This window comes from Fragaria vesca, linkage group LG1, assembly GCF_000184155.1.
Source record: "Fragaria vesca subsp. vesca linkage group LG1, FraVesHawaii_1.0, whole genome shotgun sequence".
Classification (NCBI taxonomy): domain Eukaryota; kingdom Viridiplantae; phylum Streptophyta; class Magnoliopsida; order Rosales; family Rosaceae; genus Fragaria; species Fragaria vesca.
The window spans coordinates 3,135,164-3,153,957 of NC_020491.1; the positions used below are offsets into that span (position 1 = coordinate 3,135,164).

The following is an 18,794-nucleotide window of genomic DNA, read 5'->3' on the forward strand; positions in this document are numbered from 1 at the left end:
CACCTTTCACAAAAAAAAAGAAAAAAAAAAGAAAATCAAAATCCAAGACTGTTATGACGAAGAAGCAAGAGATGCCCTACGTTCAGTAAATACAAATATCTTATATGAGGTTTGGATCATATGGAACTCCAGTTGATGGTAACCATTGGTCTCCAATGATGAAGGAACGAATTGTGAAGTTGGATGCCTCAGAGCTATTCAAGACCTTATACTCTTTCCAATTAACTCTACTTGTAGTGTTTGCTCCTGGTCCTTGATTAGCATATTCAGCATAGAATAATCCGGCCGAACTCGATCTTCCATCCCAATCCAACCATCCAGTTGGATCTATGAAGCTTTCTAGGAAACTTTGCATTATAATTGTTGTTGAGTAAGCTTGCCACGGTCTTCCTAAATATGCATCCACTCGAAAACCTGAGTTAATCAACTCTGAGGTTGCCCGAAATGTGCAGTTTTGGAAAACTGTTCCAGAGGTATCACTTGAAGTCTCTTTGCCCTGAGCTGTGATTGTTATGAACTGTCCTTGTACCGGTTTCCGAGCATACACATTACTTCTTTGAAAAACAACCTGAGCGTTGCCAAATATGAAATCTACAGTGCCATAGATTTCACACTCTGAAAAACTGTACACCTTTCTTGGCGTAAACAGTATCTTGGTAACCGGTAAACTTGCAGCGGAAGTAAACACTATGGTCAGACTCACTTAGAAGTGACACTGCTTGTTCCCCGGGACCAGCAGTGTTTTCAATTGTGAGATATTTTGCTGTAAAGCCATAACCTTGTACTTCAACAGTTGCAGAATCATGGGTCCGAAAACCGGTTGCATTGCTCCTACTGCCTGAGATGACAGTCTTGTCAATTCCCTCTCCAATGATAGTCAAGTTGCTTTTTTCTTTACCAACAATGATATACTCGTTGTATACTCCGGCCATCACCTTGATGTTGATTCTCTTCGAGCTATAATTTGGTGCAGCCTTGATGGCATCACTAATTGTTGTGAAGTTTGCTGATCCATCTTTTGCCACCACAAAACCAATTTCGTCTTGTCCCATAGCCGCCCACATTGTTGGGACAACCATCATTAGTATGATGATCATTATCATTGTTTGTTGTTGTTTCATTGTCATTGATCTGTGTGTTTCTTCCTCTGTCTCTCTGAAATATTTCTTGTGTGAGGCCAAGAACAGCTTCGTGCTATATACATACATCACACATGTTGTTTAATTTGTTTGTAATAAGATCTTGCATGGAATAGTGGAATGATTCTGTACGTACTTGACTAGCATACATGATAAATTTCTAGCCAAGGATTCAGTGAGATTTGATCTTATCCAACTAATAAACCATCAATCATGTGCTAATTTTCATTAAATGATTCCAATTACAATCATGACTAAAATATTTTCCTCTAAAATTACCATACATGAATCATAACTCAAATATTATCCTCTAATATTACCATACATGGACCAACAATGTTAACATGGATCATAACTCAAAGCTGAGCTATTTAATTAGTTACATCTCTGAATCTGAACAATAAAAATTAACAAAGGCAAGGCTACCATTGCAATGAGAAGAAAGTCATTCAACCAAATATATTTTTTTTATTTTGATCAACAATATCATTACCAGTTATTAATATGAGCTCATGCGTATGTGTTACATACGATTTTTAACTAGCACATACGATTTTTCCCCTAGTTAACATCAATCTCTCCCGCATTTCTTACACTCAGTTTATTATCACTGTCAATAGTATAAATAAATAAATACGACAATATCAGCCATTCAAGCGCCTGTAGCTCAGTGGATAGAGCGTCTGTTTCCTAAGCAGAAAGTCGTAGGTTCGACCCCTACCTGGCGCGTGTTTTGTTTTTTGTTTTTTTATTTAGCAGATAATTAATAATTCACTTCACTTGTAATTCAACAAAAATGCAGTAATGCAGTAAAACATTACAATCTCTAACCAAAGGAACTGGTTCTCTTACATATCCATGGTACAAAATTTTCAACAAAAATGCAGTAATGAAGAATAGAACCAGATATGCAGCCGACATATCTGACCCAAATAACAGTTGGGCTGTTCTTTAACAATATGTAAAACATTACAATCTCTAACCAAAGGAACTGGTTCTCTTACATATCCATAGTACAAAATTTACTATAGGAACACACTGAACAACATTCTTTTGGTATTCTCTGAGAGGATTTCTGTTCTTTCTAGTCGTCGTGTGTGCTCATGAATCCTCCAAGGAACCCAGCACCGTTGCATTCTCCACACAGAATATCCCTTTTACCCCTGCAAGATATGTAGCACATATATTCAGAAACAAGCACAAACTTGTAAAGAAACCGAGGGTTCAGAAGATGAAATCCAATGGATGTTTAAACTTAAGATATCTCCAATAGGATAGCTTAGCCTAATTCGCTCTTTGATGGAAATCTTGATGGTAAATACATGTTAGTACTTAATATATGTAAGACTTGTGGGTGTAATACTAACACTAAGCATGGCAGGGGCGAAAAAGGCTACCTGCAAAGCCAACATAGCCCACCGGCTTTGAACTGTCCGTTGAAGTGGTCTACAGAATTAACTCCAGTACCTTTGCATTGAGAACAAGCTATAGCACCTGTTTTGATGAATTGAATCAATAGGTCAGCTCAATCCTCCGATGCGGATGCTATCAAAAGAGTAAAAAGTTGCAGACTAGTTGAAAAACTCAAAAACATGCATGCTCATATTCGGAGATTTGATTCTAATGCATCAAGCGAATATACATAGCGTAACATAGAGTTGATAACATGTTGATTACTTACCATTTCCTTGACAATCACTACAGACTATGCTATTGACCTTGGTGGTTTGTTTACCATCTGTTGCCTGCAAGACAAAACCAAAGTGAATTCAATGGAAGAAAAACAACCTTCAATAGGGGTAACCTCCAATATCCATTCTGAGTTTTACAACCAAAGTGAATTCAATGGAAGAAAAAAAAAATATATATATCCGAATCCTGAAACCCAAAAAGGCTAAACTGGGTTTTGATAAAATGTATCACCTTGATCTCCCAAGATTGAGTCTTTGCAGCTTTTGAGTTCTGAAACGCTTCATTGACTCGAAGAACTTTACCACCTCCCGAATTCCCAATCAAAACTCCTACACAATCAAATTAACAAAACCCAGATAATATTCACAATCAAACAAAAAAAAAATATAACCCAGAGAGTGAACGAGTGAGAGAGATAGAGTTACCTGGTTTGTTTGAGGACTTGAATGCACGAACTGGTGTTAAGCAAAGAGAAGAACAAGTTGCCATTTTGATGAGTTTTCTAGACCTCTAGAGTTTTAGTACAACCTCTTATCTGTGAGCTCAACTGAGACTGAAAGTGGTTTTAATAGTTGGTGGTGACGACTGCACGTTGTACAAGATAAGCCTTATCTACCCTCCCAAAGACCGCAATGCCCCTTTTCTCAAATTAGTGTCTTTTACAGCAGAGGAGGTCATATTCGTAAATTCACTGGCAGAGTCTGGAAGCATTTCCTGCACCTGAGAAACAAGAGCAACGAACTTGTTTTCCGAACTTGAAGGAAATGGCAAGCGCTCTCTTGTCATCTCCTTGTTTTCTCTCTCCAAAACGTAAGTTTGGTAATTTGGTGTTTTTACTGATTGTGAATAGAACGGCAAATTGATAGTGTATTTCTTCAAACAGATAAAGAACTTGGTGGGTTTGTTAGCAGCTTCAGGAGTCTTGGTAATGGCAATCTGTTACATGATCATAGTTTGCTGAGGAAAAAGTATGGTGGCTCACTTGTGGTGACCTCAGTGGTTTGTTACTTCACCCTTGTATATTTCAAGTATTGGGTTTGATTTTTGTTGCCTGAAATTGAGTTAGCATGTGTTTCTTTGGCAATATGAGAGGTGTTAAAGTGATAAGGAAAGAAAAATTGGGTGGGAAGCAAGAACTTTGATTGGTTGGTGTTTGGATTTTAATAGTGATCAGATTCTGTGTGCCAATGTTGATGCCAATTTTCATGTTTGATAGTCTGGAAGGAAAGTCAAGACCACCAGAGAGACTGTGATACCTGAGCCAGATTACCGGATTCCAATTGTGCTACTTGGTACATGTTACTTACTCTTGATTTCCGGTTCTAGTTTGCTTGCAGAGTTTTCTTATCACTATTTAGTGGTTTACTAAACTCTATGAGCTGAGTTAATTGTTTAATGAACTTTACTGCCATCAGACTCACTGCTTTGGATTTCATGGGAGCCTGAAGTTTGTTCTATCATAATTTTTGCCGGTTTTTGACTAATTTGTTTTTAGGACCGTGTATTGGATAGCTGACTACAAACTCTACTTTTCTATAAACAAACTTTATAGAATCATTATATATAATGTTGAGTATGTTAACTGAAACAGGTCTATCTGGTGGATTAGCTTATACAAACAATCTTTTACCAGCTGCGCCTGTTGGTCTCCTTGGATTACTCTTATTGTTTCAGGTAAATCACTGTACTGTAATTATTGGAGTACAAGCTACTGTTGTTACCAGAAATTTAGTAGCCAAGTTGAAATGTTCATGTTTGAGAAGTGGCTAATTATTTTGTTCTGGTGTTCTTCTTCCAGACTACTAGAGTTAGATTTGTCTTCGATGAGGAGGCTCTGGTTTGTTCACTCAACCTTCTTATTTTTCTGAAATAAAGTGACGACTTTCATCAGTAAGGGTTTACTAGGAGATCTAGTACTGATATGATGCCTGCTCACTCATTGTTTATTTAGGAAGTAAAAGTAGGGGAGGAGCTTGAGAATTCGGGTGAGAATGTCTTCGTGGGTGGTAAAAACCGTTGGAAGTAAGCAAGCTCTATCTACTAACCTTTTGGATTTAATTAAAGCATAAGCTCATTCACTTATTTACCGAATGTAGATACTCATCATTTGTGAACTGGGAGCTTTGGTGGCCAAATTTTCCCATTCTGGTATATTTCAAAGAGACTCAAACAAAGCCAGAAGGACAAGTCCACTTCTTTCCTGTGATATTTGTAAGTATTTAAGTACCAAGCCTCTGTGTCTGTGAAGTTCAAAGTCTATAGTCCTATGCTAGAAACTGATCAAGGTTTTGGATGAAGAACAATTCTGGTTTTGGCATCAAATTATATAGAAGATAAAGAGGGATTAACAACTGAAATTGTAGAGTACCCGAATGGTTTGTCTTGCGAAATGATTTGAATTGCGCGGACATACAATGATTGTATGTAAAATAATACAAAGATTTGATATGTGGTGTTATGTGACGAGCAGAATGGGAAGCAACTGTATGATATCATGGTGGAGAGAGCTGGCCCTTCCCAAACCAGTGGGCCAAAATAATCTTCATGGCTGGAGCATTGCGGTTACAGCTGCTGAATTGTGGTTCTGATAGGAAAGACACTACCCTTTTGAGGCATGCACATATCAGTAACTAGAATGCTATTTGCATTGATAGGGTTCAACAATTGGGGTTCTATATTCTGGAATTCACATGTTTACGGTTCCTTCATGCAGGTGACAGCATGCTTTTTTCGTCAACTCAAATTTAGCATACCTTACTCCTGTGACAGTCACCAGCTCATACTTTACCCGTATTCTTTTGAATATTCAGTTCTATAAGATACCTGTATATGATTGATATCTTCAAAGGAATGCCTTCACCTTATATAGTTTGCTACTCAGCTTTGTTCAATTATTCAAAGTCCAAATAAAGATGAAGAATGTACAGAATTGATGTGTAATCTGTTGCCTACTCAACTTGTCCCAAGGAAGAACATGTCTGTATATTTGAAAAACAATCAGATGAAAGCTCTAGTTAAAAGGAAAACACTATGAAAGGGAGGAATTTTATTGTGTCTGCTTGCAGCTGTTACAGATAGTGACGTCAACATCCTCAATAACACATCAGTAAGAACAAGCAACAAAAAAACAGAATTTTACAGTGAATAGCCTCAGAGGCACCTCCTAGATATGAAACCAAAAACTAGCGAGAAGCCGGCCACAAGGAATCTGGTGAATCTCAACAAACAGCTTCTTTTGCACCAGTACACCTTACAATGTCTTTCCACATACCAGTTAAACACTGGTCTCCAACTACCAGACATGGAGTTAGATATATTACAGATTTCCACCATTTTGAATGCAGTTTCTCATGTTGGTATCGTGATATCTGAAAGACCATTGAATAACTTATCTGAGAGAATCATGTTTGAGTAATCTGTCACAGAATAGTTTTAACTATCATTTGGATCCGTTTCTTGTAGCAAACTCGAGATACGATATAATGTGTTAACCCTCCTTGGTGCAGTGTGCATCTGTGCCATGCTGCGTGCAGTGACGGTAACCCACACTAGAAAGGAACTTTCGGATCTCTACTTTAGTGGTATTACTGGCTTCCAACAAACGCTCGTCTTCCTCATAAATGAGATATGGTGCTTCACTTGCAGCTCTTGAAAGTAACTTCTTAGCTCCTTTCAGCACATGATATTCCCAGCCTTGAACATCAATTTTGAGCAGAAGAACAGGTTCAGATTCTGGAATTACATCATCGAGAGGGACGGTCCTTACTTGAACTGCTATCTCCTCATTAGACTTAAAAGCCAACTTTGCACCAGTGGCTGAAACAGCACTGTTATCCAGACGACCAACCAACTGGTAACATAAGAAGGATTTACATTAGCAACACATTATTAATTGAAAATTTCAATAGCCTATCTACAATTATCTATTACCAGGCAAACTAAAGAAAGAGCATCAAGTTAACTTATGCTAGGATAAGCCTCAGATATTGCATCTTTATATTCTCAGTCTCACAAGTAAGCACACACCACTGCAGCCAATGCACAATCCTTACTCACAACCATATTGATCCAATCACATTGATTACAATCCTTTGCACTCTCACATTTCAAATCTAGTGTTCACTAGACTTAGATTCAAATCACATTCACACATACTAGCTTATGTACTCCCACAAACACCAGAACTTGAAACAACATTACCACAATAATGTAGACAAAAGGCACAAAACCAAACCAAATCTGACTAAAATTCAACTATGCAAAGAAGAGTAAAAGCAACAAGCCAATACGAATGTGATCTGTTCTAGACTTGCAGGTACTTGTTCTGCTACAATTTCTCGCAAAGTGATCAAGTCTAAACCCAAAATGAAGTTTAACCTATCCAATCAACTAAACCATTTCCTCAAAAACTATCAAACTATGCATCCATAATTCACTCAACACAAAATGTTGATATAAAGAAAACGAACAGAAACATACACTACCTTATGGAAGGTAATGTTCCCAAGGCGGTCCGACGCAGCAGCCTCAAACACAGTGACCATATCCCTAACACGATTCAAGTAAATCCCATCACAAATCCTCTGCAGATTCTCCAAAACCGGCTCGAAAGCATAAACCCGAAAACCCATCACCGCAGCAGCAAAGCTGGCAATGCCCACATTGCCCCCAACGTCCACCACAACCCCATTCCCCTTATTCCCTTCACTCCTCAACCTCCCCAAAACCTCCTGAATCGTCTCCGAGATATCGGGTCGCCGGAAAGGCTTCCCCTTCAGCATTCTCACGATGTTCTTGTGGGGCTTTTCCGGCAAGTTCCCCAAATCGGCGAGGGAGTATAGGAATGGGTACTTGAGGCCCTCGACGACGTTGGCAATGACCGGGTGGGATTGGGGGCATAGATCGCAATTGAAGGGCTGGATTGGGCCGCGGAATGAGCTCAGAACAATGGGGTTAGGGTTTAGGGAGGAGCTAGGGTTTTGGAGGGTGAGGAAGATGAAGAAGAAGAAGAGGAGGAAGAGAGCGGCGGAGCAGAGAAGGAAGATGGGTCTGATGGGTTTCTCTCGTTTCCAAGCATTGGCCATTTCTAGATCGGAAATGGGTATCGAAAAGTGGGTTCCTTTATGGGTTTTTGATTTTCCCGGGGAAAATTTGATTTCGGGAAAATTAGGGTTTTGGGATTTGATTTGTTGCAGAGTTTTGCTCTGAGATTTTGAGATTTTGGGGGAAAGAGGGGAAGTCCGGTGTGTCAACGGTCGGTGAAATCTGTGGGGACTATTATGGGGGGAAGTTGTTTGTGAGCCGTTGGATCAAATGTGTGGCTAGGATTGACTCTAGAGTAGTGGGGTTTTCCTGGTTCGTTCAGGTAATGGGTTTTTAGGCTTGTTCCTATTCCTGATAGTATTGGGGTTGTACTAGCTGGTTCATATTGTGACATTGTGTGCTCTATAAGTACCTCTATGATCGGGATTCATGTTGTCGGAGATTTACAAATCGAGAAAGTAGTTATTCGTATCGTTGGAGATTTACAAATCGAGAAAGTAGTTTGATAAGTGAGAAGATCGATGAGGAAATCGGGTGGGGGGAATCTAAGGAGATTATTATTCGGGGTGATTGTTCTGTGTTGTTTTTGCTTTGTTGATGTTGTGGCAAGATCACCAAGAGGTTATGGACTACCAAGACAAGATGCGGTGGAGATCAAGATGGTAAAAGGTGGAGTTGTGTTGGATAATAAGCTTGTGCAAGTCACTTTTTCTAGGCCTGGTGGGGATGTTATTGGAATAAGGTACGGAGGAATTGACAACTTGCTTGAAACCAATAACGAGGAAGGTAATAGAGGGTACTGGGATGTGGTTTGGAATAAGCCTGGAGAGGCGAAAAACACACAGTACAAGCTACAGGGAACACGGTTTAAAGTGATCACGGCGAGGCCGGACCAAGTTGAAATTTCTTTCACCACCAAGTACAATGCAAACCTCCACCGGGGCGTGTCAGTTCCGGTGAATGTTGATAAAAGGTACATAATGCAGCGAGGACGTTCGGGGTTCTATACATATGCCATCTTCGAGCGTCTTGAAGGGTGGCCAGGAGGGGACATGGAGACGCTTAGAGTGGCTTACAAGCTTAAACAAGCCAACTTTCGCTACATGGCACTATCGGACACTAGGCAAAGGTTCATGCCCACAGCCGAGGACCGAGCACGCGGTAGGCCACTTGCATTTAAAGAAGCTGTTCTCTTGAGCAAGGAGGCAAGTAGTCCTGAATTTGTAGGGGAAGTAGATGATAAATATCAGTACTCGGCCGAGGACAAAGATATCAAGGTGCATGGTTGGATCTCTATGGCACCACCGGTGGGATTTTGGATGATCACACCTAGTGATGAGTCTCGTATAGCTGGTCCTTTCAAGCAGGACCTCACCTCCCACGTTGGACCAACTTCAATGACTGTTTTCTTGTTCTCATTATGTTGGGAAAGAAGTTGGGCTGAATTTTCAAGAAGGTGAGGCATGGAAGAAGGTTTTCGGACCTGTGTTTGTCTATCTTAACTCGGCAGCTCCAAGCTCACATAGTTCTTCAATGATCAGTACATTATGGAACAATGCCAAAGATCAAATGCTTGAAGAAGTTAAAAGTTGGCCATACAATTTCATTAGTTCTCAAGACTATCCTTCTTCAAATCAACGTGGATCGGTTTCAGGCCAGTTACCAGTACATGATCGATACGTTAAGGGGCTTCACAGGGCGAATTCGGCTTACGTGGGATTGGCTGCACCTGGAGAAGTTGGAACATGGCAGAGGGAAAGCAAGGGATACCAATATTGGACTCAAACCGATGAAAAGGGCTATTTTAACATTGAAAATGTTAGACCCGGGCACTATAGTCTGTATGCATCTGTTCCAGGTATAGTTGGAGACTACAAATATGAGTTTGACATTACAATTGAGCCAGGAAGTAAGATCGAATTGGCTAGTATTACTTACAAACCTCCGAGAATCGGTCCTACATTGTGGGAAATCGGCATCCCTGATCGCTCAGCTGCCGAGTTCTACATACCGGATCCATATCCAACTCTGATGAACAAGTTGTACAAGGGAAGTGATTTGGATAAGTTTAGGCAATACGGTTTGTGGTCACGTTATTATGAGCTTTACCCTCACAATGACCTCATCTACAATGTTGGTGTTAACAATTACAGTGACGACTGGTTCTATGCTCAAGTGACTAGAAGTGTAGGAAATGGCCGGTATGTAGGAACTACATGGCAGATACAGTTTGAACTCGACAATGTGGTCAATCCCGGTAACTATACACTTCAGCTGGCATTGGCATCGGCCACTTATGCAGAGTTGCAAGTTCGAATTAACCATTTGAATGCCGAGCGACCTCTTTTTTCGACAGGGCTAATAGGTGACGATAATGCTATAGCAAGACATGGAATCCATGGTTTATACTGGTTCTGGAGTATTAATGTTCCGAGCATTTTACTACGCGAAGGAAGCAACACAATCTAACTTACTCAGTCGAGAGGGGGCACTTCACCTTTCCAAGGAGTCATGTATGACTATATAAGACTAGAAGGACCTTCTGAGAAACCATAATCATACTGTAGCTAACCATACAATTTTTAACCACATTTCTTTTTTCTTTTTCACATAGACTTAGAACTGGGCAAGAATCAGCTTGTTAATTCCTCCTTGTTTTATGACTGATGACTTGTGTGACTTATCTGCACCATAACTAAATTATATTTACTTCATGTAAAGGGGTTCAGTTCTTGTTAATTCTTCTCCTTCATAGGTCTGGTTACAATGGCGGACCTAGGATTTTAGGTTAGGGTGGGCTAAATTTTTTTTTTTAAAGTTCTTTAATTTTTTTTCTTTTATATTTTACATATCACATTTTAGATTAAAAACATATCAAATAATCATGTAGTTAACTGATCATTAAGAAATTAATATTATAACATTTTATAAAAATTCGATAACAAAAGTTAAAGATAAAAGAACATACTTACTCAAATTGAATCCTACGCTCTTAAATAGAAGCAAAAGCTAATATCTAAGCACACAATCACCGCTCTAACAATACAGTAAACGAGTCGAGTGTATAATCCTTAAACCTAACTGGATGAAAAAACAACAATCTAATAACTATGAATCAAACGTTGATACTATTACAACTATATATCTATATATATATATACACACATCATTAGCTAGTATTAGTCATCCATCTACAACAAAGTAAGCAAGCAAGCAAGCAATTGAGATTAGAATTAGAATATCAATAGAAATACAGTGCGATAGGATGATGAGATATTAAGACTATCAAGACATTAATCAATTGAGATTTGAGATGATAGGATACTGGGACTAAATTTGATCAAGACATTAATCAATTGAGATTTGAGAACTAGGTCATATGACACGTACAAGACTCCAAGAGGATGACCGATATAACTAAGAATCATACATGCAGATTAAAGAGAGAAAGCTTTTCACTTGGCTTAGAATTAGTAAGCAAATAATTGAGATTAGAATTAGAATATCAATAGAAATAAAGTGCGATGGGATGATAGGATATTGAGACTATCAAGGAATTAATCAATTGAGATTTGAGATGATGGGATATTGGGACTAAATTTGATCAAGGCATTAATCAATTGAGATTTGAGAACTAGGTCATATATATGACATGTACAAGACTCCAAGAGGATGACCGATATAACTAATCAATTGAGATTTGAGATGATGGGATATTGTGACTAAATTTGATCAAGACATTAATCAATTGAGATTTGAGAACTAGGTCATATGACAAGTACAAGACCCTCCAAGAGGATGACCGATATAACTAAGAATCATACCTGCAGATTAAAGAGAAAGCTTGACACTTGGCTTAGCTGCTTCAGCAGAAGAGAATAGAGACGTATACAACGACAAAGAAACAGAAATAAAGAGAAGAAAGTTGACCTAAAATATACTAAAAGAGTAACTGTTTTTAATAAAATAAACAATATATATAGAATCAGATAAAAAAAATCATATGGACTAAGTTCAATTACATAAAAAAATTTGGGGTGGGCTGGTTTTCATAATTTAACTTTTTTTTAATTATAAATATACAACAAAACAATGTTTTCTCAAAATCTGAGGTGGGCTACACCGTAACCCGTGTATAAGTACGCCTTTGTCTAGTTATATATCGATCATTGAAATATTAGAAAGCAAAGTTTCACAAATTAATCCATGGTTATGGAACATAACTTTTGTGTATTCACAATGAGATAACAAAAGGAAGAATATCTTCCACTATGAAAATAATGAGGTTACAAAATCTATACTCACAATCGAGGATTTCTCTCACTCACGTAATTAAAGTGACTCTTTCAAGCTCTCAAACTCACTCTAGCTGGTTTTGTTTTCTACAAAAACTTGTTATTGAATGAAATGAGCTGACGGCTCTCTTAATTAAGTAGTGGATTATGGCCATGCATAATGACTACAAATGTGACTAATTATAATTAGTGGCCATGCATGAGTGTGTAGAAACAACAAAGAGAGGAAGAAGATGAGACACAGATAAGGATCTTTGATTTAGGCTGATACCATGTAGAAATTGATTCTCATTAATCTTTACAGTTACATGCTATACATTATATAGGAGTGTATCTATACACAACTTTTTACATAATGCAATAAATCTATATTAATAGCAATATCAAAATTAATGCATAATCTTAGCAATGCCAAAACTAATGCACAATCATAGCAAAATCAGATTTGTAATGAAAAAGATTATGGGCCAGATTCATGCTCTCTAACAGAATGACTAATTATCTAGTTTGTTTGTTCTGTCCAATTTCTATAATTGTCTCTTGTACATCTATTTTCGTTAATAGAAACACTCCGTGCTTTTCTCTCCTCCACCAAAAAGGTGGGATATCCATCATCCATCACCTATGTGATCGAAATTCGTGTCATCGGAGATATCTAAAAATCATCGAGAAAGTAGTTTGAAAAGTGAGAAGATCAATGAGGAATCTGACGGCGTTATTATTAACGGGGATTGTTCTTTGTTGTTCTTGCTTTGTTGATGGCACTGCGGCAAGATCACCAGGAAGTCATGGACTACCAAGACAAGAAAATGCGGTCGAGATCAAGATGGTCAAAAATGGAGTTGTGTTGGACAATAAGCTTGTTCAGATTACTTTTTCTAATCCTGGTGGGGATGTTATTGCAATAAGTTATGGAGGAATTGACAACCTGCTTGAAATTAACAATGTCGAAGGTGATAGAGGGTACTGGGATGTGGTTTGGGATAACGTCGCAGAGACAGTACACACACAGAACAAACTACCGGGGACACAGTTTAAAGTGATCACGCAGAGTCCGGACCAAGTAGAAATATCTTTCATCACCACATACAATGCCAACCTCCACCGCGGCGATAACGGCGTGACAGTTCCGGTGAACATTGACAAAAGGTACATTTTGCAGCGAGGACGTACCGGTTTCTATACCTATGCCATCTTCGAGCGGCTTCAAGGGTGGCCAGGAGGGCGCATGGAGACCCTTAGAGTGGCTTTCAAGCTTCAAGGAGCCAAGTTTCGCTACATGGCGGTATCGGACACTAGGCAAAGGTTCATGCCAACAGCCCAGGACCGAGCACGCGGTAAGCCACTTGCATATAAAGAAGCTGTTCTCTTGAACAATGAGACCAGCAGTCCTGAATTTGCAGGGGAGGTAGATGATAAGTACCAGTACTCGGCTGAGGACAAAGATATCAAGGTGCATGGTTGGATTTCTATGGCACCACCGGTGGGATTTTGGATGATCACACCTAGTGACGAGTCTCGTATGGCTGGTCCTTTCAAGCAGGACCTCACCTCCCACGTTGGTCCAACTAGCATGACTGTGTTTTCTTGTTCTCATTATGTTGGGAGAGATGTTGGGTTGACGTTTCGAGAAGGTGAGGCATGGAAGAAGCTTTTCGGACCTGTCTATGTCTATCTTAACTCGGCACCTCCAAGCTCAGATAGTCGTTCCTTGATCCGTACACTATGGAACAATGCCAAGGATCAAATGGTTCAAGAAGTTAAAAGTTGGCCATACAATTTCATTAGTTCTCAAGACTATCCTCCTTCAAATCAACGTGGATCGGTTTCAGGCCAGTTACTAGTAAATGATCGATACATTCCAGGGATTTGGGTGGCAAGTTCGGCTTATGTTGGATTGGCTGCACCCGGAGAAGTTGGATCATGGCAAAAGGAAAGCAAGGGATACCAATTTTGGACTCAAACTGATGCAAAAGGCAATTTCTTCATTGAACATGTTAGACCCGGGCACTATAATTTGTATGCATCTGTTCCAGGGATAGTTGGGGACTACAAATATGAAGTTGACATTATAATTAAGCCGGGAAGTAAAATCCAATTGGGTAGTATTACTTACCAACCTCCCAGGATCGGTCCTACATTGTGGGAAATCGGCATCCCTGATCGCTCAGCTGCCGAGTTCTACATACCAGAACCATATCCAACTCTCACGAACAAGTTGTACAAGGGAAGTGAGTTGGACAAGTTTAGGCAATACGGTTTGTGGGCACGTTATAATGAGCTTTACCCTAAAAATGACCTCATTTACAAAGTTGGTGCTAGCAATTACCGCCACGACTGGTTTTATGCTCAAGTGTGCAGATTTGTAGGAAATAACAAGTATGTAGGAACTACATGGCAGATACAGTTTGAACTCAATGCTGTCAATCCCGGAATCTACACACTTCAACTGGCATTGGCATCTGCCACTTACGCAGAGTTGGAAGTTCGAGTTAACAATGCGAATGCCAAGCCACCTCTTTTTTCAACAGGGCTAATAGGTGACGATAATGCTATAGCAAGACATGGAATCCATGGTTTATACTGGTTCTGGAGTATCAAGATACCGAGCACTTCATTACACAAAGGAAGCAACACAATCTATCTTACTCAGACAAGAGGGGGCACACCTCTCCAAGGAGTCATGTATGACTACATAAGACTAGAAGGACCTGCTGAGAAACCATAATCATATAAACTATACCTAGCCATACAATTTTTACCCCAAATTTTCTTCTTTTTCACAAAAGTCTTAGAACTGGGAAAGAATCAGCTTGTTCCTCCTTGTTTTGTGACTCATGACTTGTGTGACTTATCTGTACCAGAACTAAAATTATAAACTCAAATGAAGCATCTTTTACTTTATTTTTTCTTAATCAAAGTAGATCATCCAACTAATTTCTTTTCTACAATCTACATCATGTTGAGTGTGGGATTGTGTAAACGTCTTTCATAACATAATTGCTTGCGTATTACACGGTAAGTTGATACATGAAGTTTTCTAGCTTCCAAGAGTACTGCATATATAATTAGATATAGATATATCAGGTTATTAATTCTCTATTAACATGGATTTCAATCGTTATTATATTACTTCCTGAAAAGGGTTCAGTTCTTGTTCATTCTCTTCTCCTTCATAGGTCTGGTTAGATATCATTAAAATATTAGAAAGCAAGGTTTCACAAATCCATGGCTATGGAACATAGGAGTCTACACAGTCAACCATATCCTCTGCATATTAGTAAGCTTGTCATAGAACATGCCTCAAGTTCCAAGAGAATACCTTGGCATTTCGAAACCAAACAAGCATTTCCTCACCAAAGTTTCTCATTGCCTGAGAAATTTTACAGTAGTTGTTTTTAACTTTTTATAAAAACCTCACTGAGAAATCTTCTGGCAGCGTCTGTGAGTTCTTTGATCTCTAAAATATATAACTGTCGAGTTCTATTTGGAATTTGAAGGGGGTAAGGAATAGATCTGATTGGTATATTAAGTTGCTTAAACGTCAGAATCATAACTGCCAGCATTACTAATTAGGCTGCAGCATTTCTGATAGAGAATCAATAAATTTAGAATGCTGTTGTTATCTGGGACAATATCAATTGCTATATGATGGGTTTTCTTCTTTATTTTCTTGCAGATAAAATAAAGTTTGCAGCTTGCTTTTGGCGGTGTCTAATTCCACAAATGCCATGGTGAGGAAAGCTATTAATTTTATTTATTACTTCCCAGTCCAGCTTATTTGATTTTCTCAGATCTCTTGGTTCTGAACTTCTGATCATTATCATTTTTCACATCTAGTATTCTCATGTCATGGTTTCCTAAAATGTAAAAGGAATTTTTATTAGTCAGGGTCAAATTCAAGTGTTAAGATTTTACCTTAAAGAATAGGATTGTTCAGAGGAATCAAGTATTCTTCTTGAGGCTCCCCTCAGAAGAAAAAACAAAGGAATTCTTCTAAGGATACTAAAAGCTGTTTCACAACAATTGTAAAAACAAGAATAAGTTATTCAATATTTTTTGTAGAAATTGTTGTCCTTTTTCATTTGAATTGATCGATGCATTTGCAGGGGAGCTATCTTTTTCTAGTTTTTCTTGGGATAGTTTATGTGATTACTGCATCTTCAGAACATGAACATGCAAACACAACAAGGGCTACTTTTAATGTCTTGGACTATGGAGCTGTCAGTGGTCGACACACAGACAGTGGCATGGTACTACTTTTAATACTCACCAGTCAAATATAAATTCTAGTTATTTATATTTGAAATCTGAACTACATTTTCTGGAACTTTGAAGGCATTCTGGGAAGCATGGAACGCAACATGTAGCTCAGAAGCTGAAAACTCAACTCTAATCATTCCCAGAATGAGATTTCTGTTAAGTCCAATCACTTTCGATGGTCCATGCAAACCTCAAAGAATCAAAATTTTGGTATGTCAACTATTTTTTCTGATATAGTTTGTCTTCAAGTGATGGATTTCTTAGCGAAAATGAATCTGTTACTGGTGATTAATTGACATATATAGATATTAGGGAGACTTTTGGCACCAGAGTCACCTGAAGCATGGAGGGACTTTGATCCAGGTCAATGGCTAGCTTTTCGTGGTGTTAATGGACTCGAAATTGCTGGCCCTGGTACTATTAATGGAAGAGGAAGCGGCTGGTGGAATCAATCTTGCAGATATCATCCCAAACTGGTACATAAACTTAAATCTCGAAAACAAAAGCAACAACTAGTTCTGCAATGTGCTTAGTTGGTTAGTTTCTGATACTATCTGCTGAAACCTTCATTTTCAGGAGGGATGCACTACACTGGCTCCAACAGTAAGTAGCTAGTCTTGTACCATCGGACAAATTTAATTATTTTGTATATCCGATACATCGATAATCAAGGGTAATTTACATATTTATAATATCAGAGATATAAATGTGGTTATAATGTGCAGGCTTTGAAGGTTCTGTCATGCAAGAATATCTGGCTTAGAGATATTCACTTCATAAACAGCTCCCAATCTCATATCTTAATAGAGGGATGTGACGGAATCAAGATTGAGAATCTTATGATTGAGGCTCCAGGAAATAGTCCCAACACTGATGGGATTCACATTCATGCATCTCACAATGTCATTATCAACAACACCATCATAGCCTCTGGTATAATACACATGACATTTTGCTAATTTTATGTCAAAATTAACTTCAAGTTTTTCACTATAATCAGAATATGAATTTCTGGTACTAGGTGATGATTGCATATCAATTGGAGACCATATATCCAATATAGCCATCTCATATATTAAATGTGGCCCTGGTCATGGAATAAGGTAACACTCAGCAGTAAACAATACAAAAGTGATGCATGTACAATTATACATGCGCATAATTTAGTGAACAAACACGTTTCCCTCCTCTGTTTGGAAACAGCATTGGAAGCCTAGGGAAATCCGGGAATGTGGTTCAGGTAGAGAACGTTCATGTCAGCAAGGTCACCCTCCAAGGAACTACGAACGGAGCTCGGATCAAGACATGGCAGGTATCACATCAATACATCGAAACCTCGATTTCTCAATTTGGAAAACAAATCAAGTGTTAGGAAGTAACATTTTCTTCTTGTAAATACATGAAGGTTGGCCAGGGTAATGTTCGAGGGGTCAGATTCGAAGATTTCTTCCTGGACTCTGTTAAGAACCCCATCATTATCGATCAGAACTACTGCAAAGTTAGGGGTGCCTGCGAGGAACTGGTAACTAAACTCACCAGCCATTAGCCCTTCATGATTTTAGTAAAACTACCAAGCATTGTGTTAATAAGCTTATATTTGTGTGTACTATACTATTTATGGTTATAGCCCACTGGTGTTCACATAAGTGATGTCTCCTTCAAAAACTTCTATGGAACGTCGAGTACGAATATCGCCATCAATCTGAATTGCAGCCTCTCGGTTCCTTGCACAGAAATATTGATGAAGTCGATATACCTTCGATCTGCTATAGCTGGACAGAATGTAACTTCTAGCTGCAGAAATGCCTACGGCATTGCCTTTGGAGTAGTTCATCCAAGCCCTTGTTTCCAAATCTGAGCTGATTGTTCACCATGTCACATTATATTTCGAAATTCTAATCATTCAAACCAAACTAGTTCACCAACTTGAAAGAGGTCATTCTAAAATGGTCACCTCCTAGTTGCATATACATTATAGTGTACCAGAAAGAATAGAAAGTGTGAATAGCATTTCATTCTTTTTATGTGTCTCCCAATGTCATGACCAACAATTTACAACAACAAATGAGAAAACAATTTACAACTACAAATGAGAAATTTCTGAACCACACGAGCTCAAATGCCTGATGGCAACATTCCGATTATCTGCTGCGAAAAGCTAACTATGTTTTATGCATTAAACCATGGTGCTAGTTCAGGGGTCACAGAATATCGGCAAAGGGGACAATGTAGATCAATCTTCAGCCACTTCACAATGCACGGTCCATGAAAAACATGCAAGCAAGGCAATCGACTGGTGTGACGTCCAACCTCAAAGTCATCCAAACAAATAGCACACGTCCCATGTTTTGTAGCTTCGAAA

General features: G+C 38.7%; 6 protein-coding genes, 1 non-coding gene and 1 pseudogene across 9 annotated transcripts; 5 read left to right on the top strand and 3 right to left on the bottom strand.

Annotated features, from left to right (window-relative positions):
* Positions 1–100: 100 nt before the first annotated feature.
* On the bottom strand, positions 101–1,064 carry LOC101297879 (probable pectinesterase/pectinesterase inhibitor 7-like). Its single transcript, XM_004288756.1, has 2 exons — positions 704–1,064; positions 101–591 (listed from the first exon to the last, which is right to left on the bottom strand). Exons 1-2 carry the CDS (start codon positions 1,062–1,064, stop codon positions 101–103), a joined length of 852 nt encoding a protein of 283 aa, XP_004288804.1.
* A 557-nt stretch (positions 1,065–1,621) lies between these two features.
* Positions 1,622–3,411, bottom strand: LOC101296704. Its single transcript, XM_004287272.1, has 5 exons — positions 3,257–3,411; positions 3,063–3,160; positions 2,821–2,884; positions 2,537–2,633; positions 1,622–2,302 (listed from the first exon to the last, which is right to left on the bottom strand). The coding sequence occupies exons 1-5, from the start codon at positions 3,318–3,320 to the stop codon at positions 2,224–2,226; spliced, it is 402 nt and encodes a 133-aa protein (XP_004287320.1). The 5' UTR covers positions 3,321–3,411; the 3' UTR covers positions 1,622–2,223.
* Positions 1,796–1,868, top strand: TRNAR-CCU. Its single transcript has one exon. It is a non-coding gene; the product is annotated as a tRNA-Arg (tRNA).
* Positions 3,412–3,463: 52 nt separating the features above from the next.
* LOC101296996 lies at positions 3,464–5,665 on the top strand. The gene is made up of 8 exons (XM_004287273.1): positions 3,464–3,641; positions 3,715–3,830; positions 4,048–4,123; positions 4,423–4,505; positions 4,630–4,668; positions 4,783–4,853; positions 4,928–5,042; positions 5,302–5,665. Exons 1-8 carry the CDS (start codon positions 3,596–3,598, stop codon positions 5,368–5,370), a joined length of 615 nt encoding a protein of 204 aa, XP_004287321.1. The 5' UTR covers positions 3,464–3,595; the 3' UTR covers positions 5,371–5,665.
* Positions 5,666–5,847: 182 nt separating this feature from the next.
* Positions 5,848–7,948, bottom strand: LOC101298353. Its single transcript, XM_004287277.1, has 2 exons — positions 7,316–7,948; positions 5,848–6,681 (listed from the first exon to the last, which is right to left on the bottom strand). The coding sequence occupies exons 1-2, from the start codon at positions 7,913–7,915 to the stop codon at positions 6,319–6,321; spliced, it is 963 nt and encodes a 320-aa protein (XP_004287325.1). The 5' UTR covers positions 7,916–7,948; the 3' UTR covers positions 5,848–6,318.
* Positions 7,949–8,204: 256 nt separating this feature from the next.
* Positions 8,205–11,009, top strand: LOC101297767 (annotated as a pseudogene). The gene has a single exon (XR_183669.1). The product of XR_183669.1 is annotated as a probable rhamnogalacturonate lyase B-like (transcript).
* A 1,748-nt stretch (positions 11,010–12,757) lies between these two features.
* On the top strand, positions 12,758–15,082 carry LOC101297284 (rhamnogalacturonate lyase-like). 2 transcript variants are annotated; one of them, XM_004287275.1, is made up of 2 exons: positions 12,758–13,506; positions 13,573–15,082. In XM_004287275.1, exons 1-2 carry the CDS (start codon positions 12,867–12,869, stop codon positions 14,895–14,897), a joined length of 1,965 nt encoding a protein of 654 aa, XP_004287323.1. In that variant the 5' UTR covers positions 12,758–12,866; the 3' UTR covers positions 14,898–15,082. The 2 variants fall into 2 exon arrangements, with proteins under 2 accessions (XP_004287323.1, XP_004287322.1); XM_004287274.1 differs by having other exon boundaries at positions 12,758–15,082.
* A 195-nt stretch (positions 15,083–15,277) lies between these two features.
* LOC101298056 (probable polygalacturonase At1g80170-like) lies at positions 15,278–18,450 on the top strand. Its single transcript, XM_004287276.1, has 11 exons — positions 15,278–15,672; positions 15,849–15,903; positions 16,279–16,422; positions 16,508–16,642; positions 16,738–16,908; positions 17,009–17,035; positions 17,158–17,365; positions 17,454–17,535; positions 17,636–17,744; positions 17,838–17,954; positions 18,060–18,450. Exons 2-11 carry the CDS (start codon positions 15,901–15,903, stop codon positions 18,288–18,290), a joined length of 1,227 nt encoding a protein of 408 aa, XP_004287324.1. The 5' UTR covers positions 15,278–15,672; positions 15,849–15,900; the 3' UTR covers positions 18,291–18,450.
* Positions 18,451–18,794: the final 344 nt, after the last annotated feature.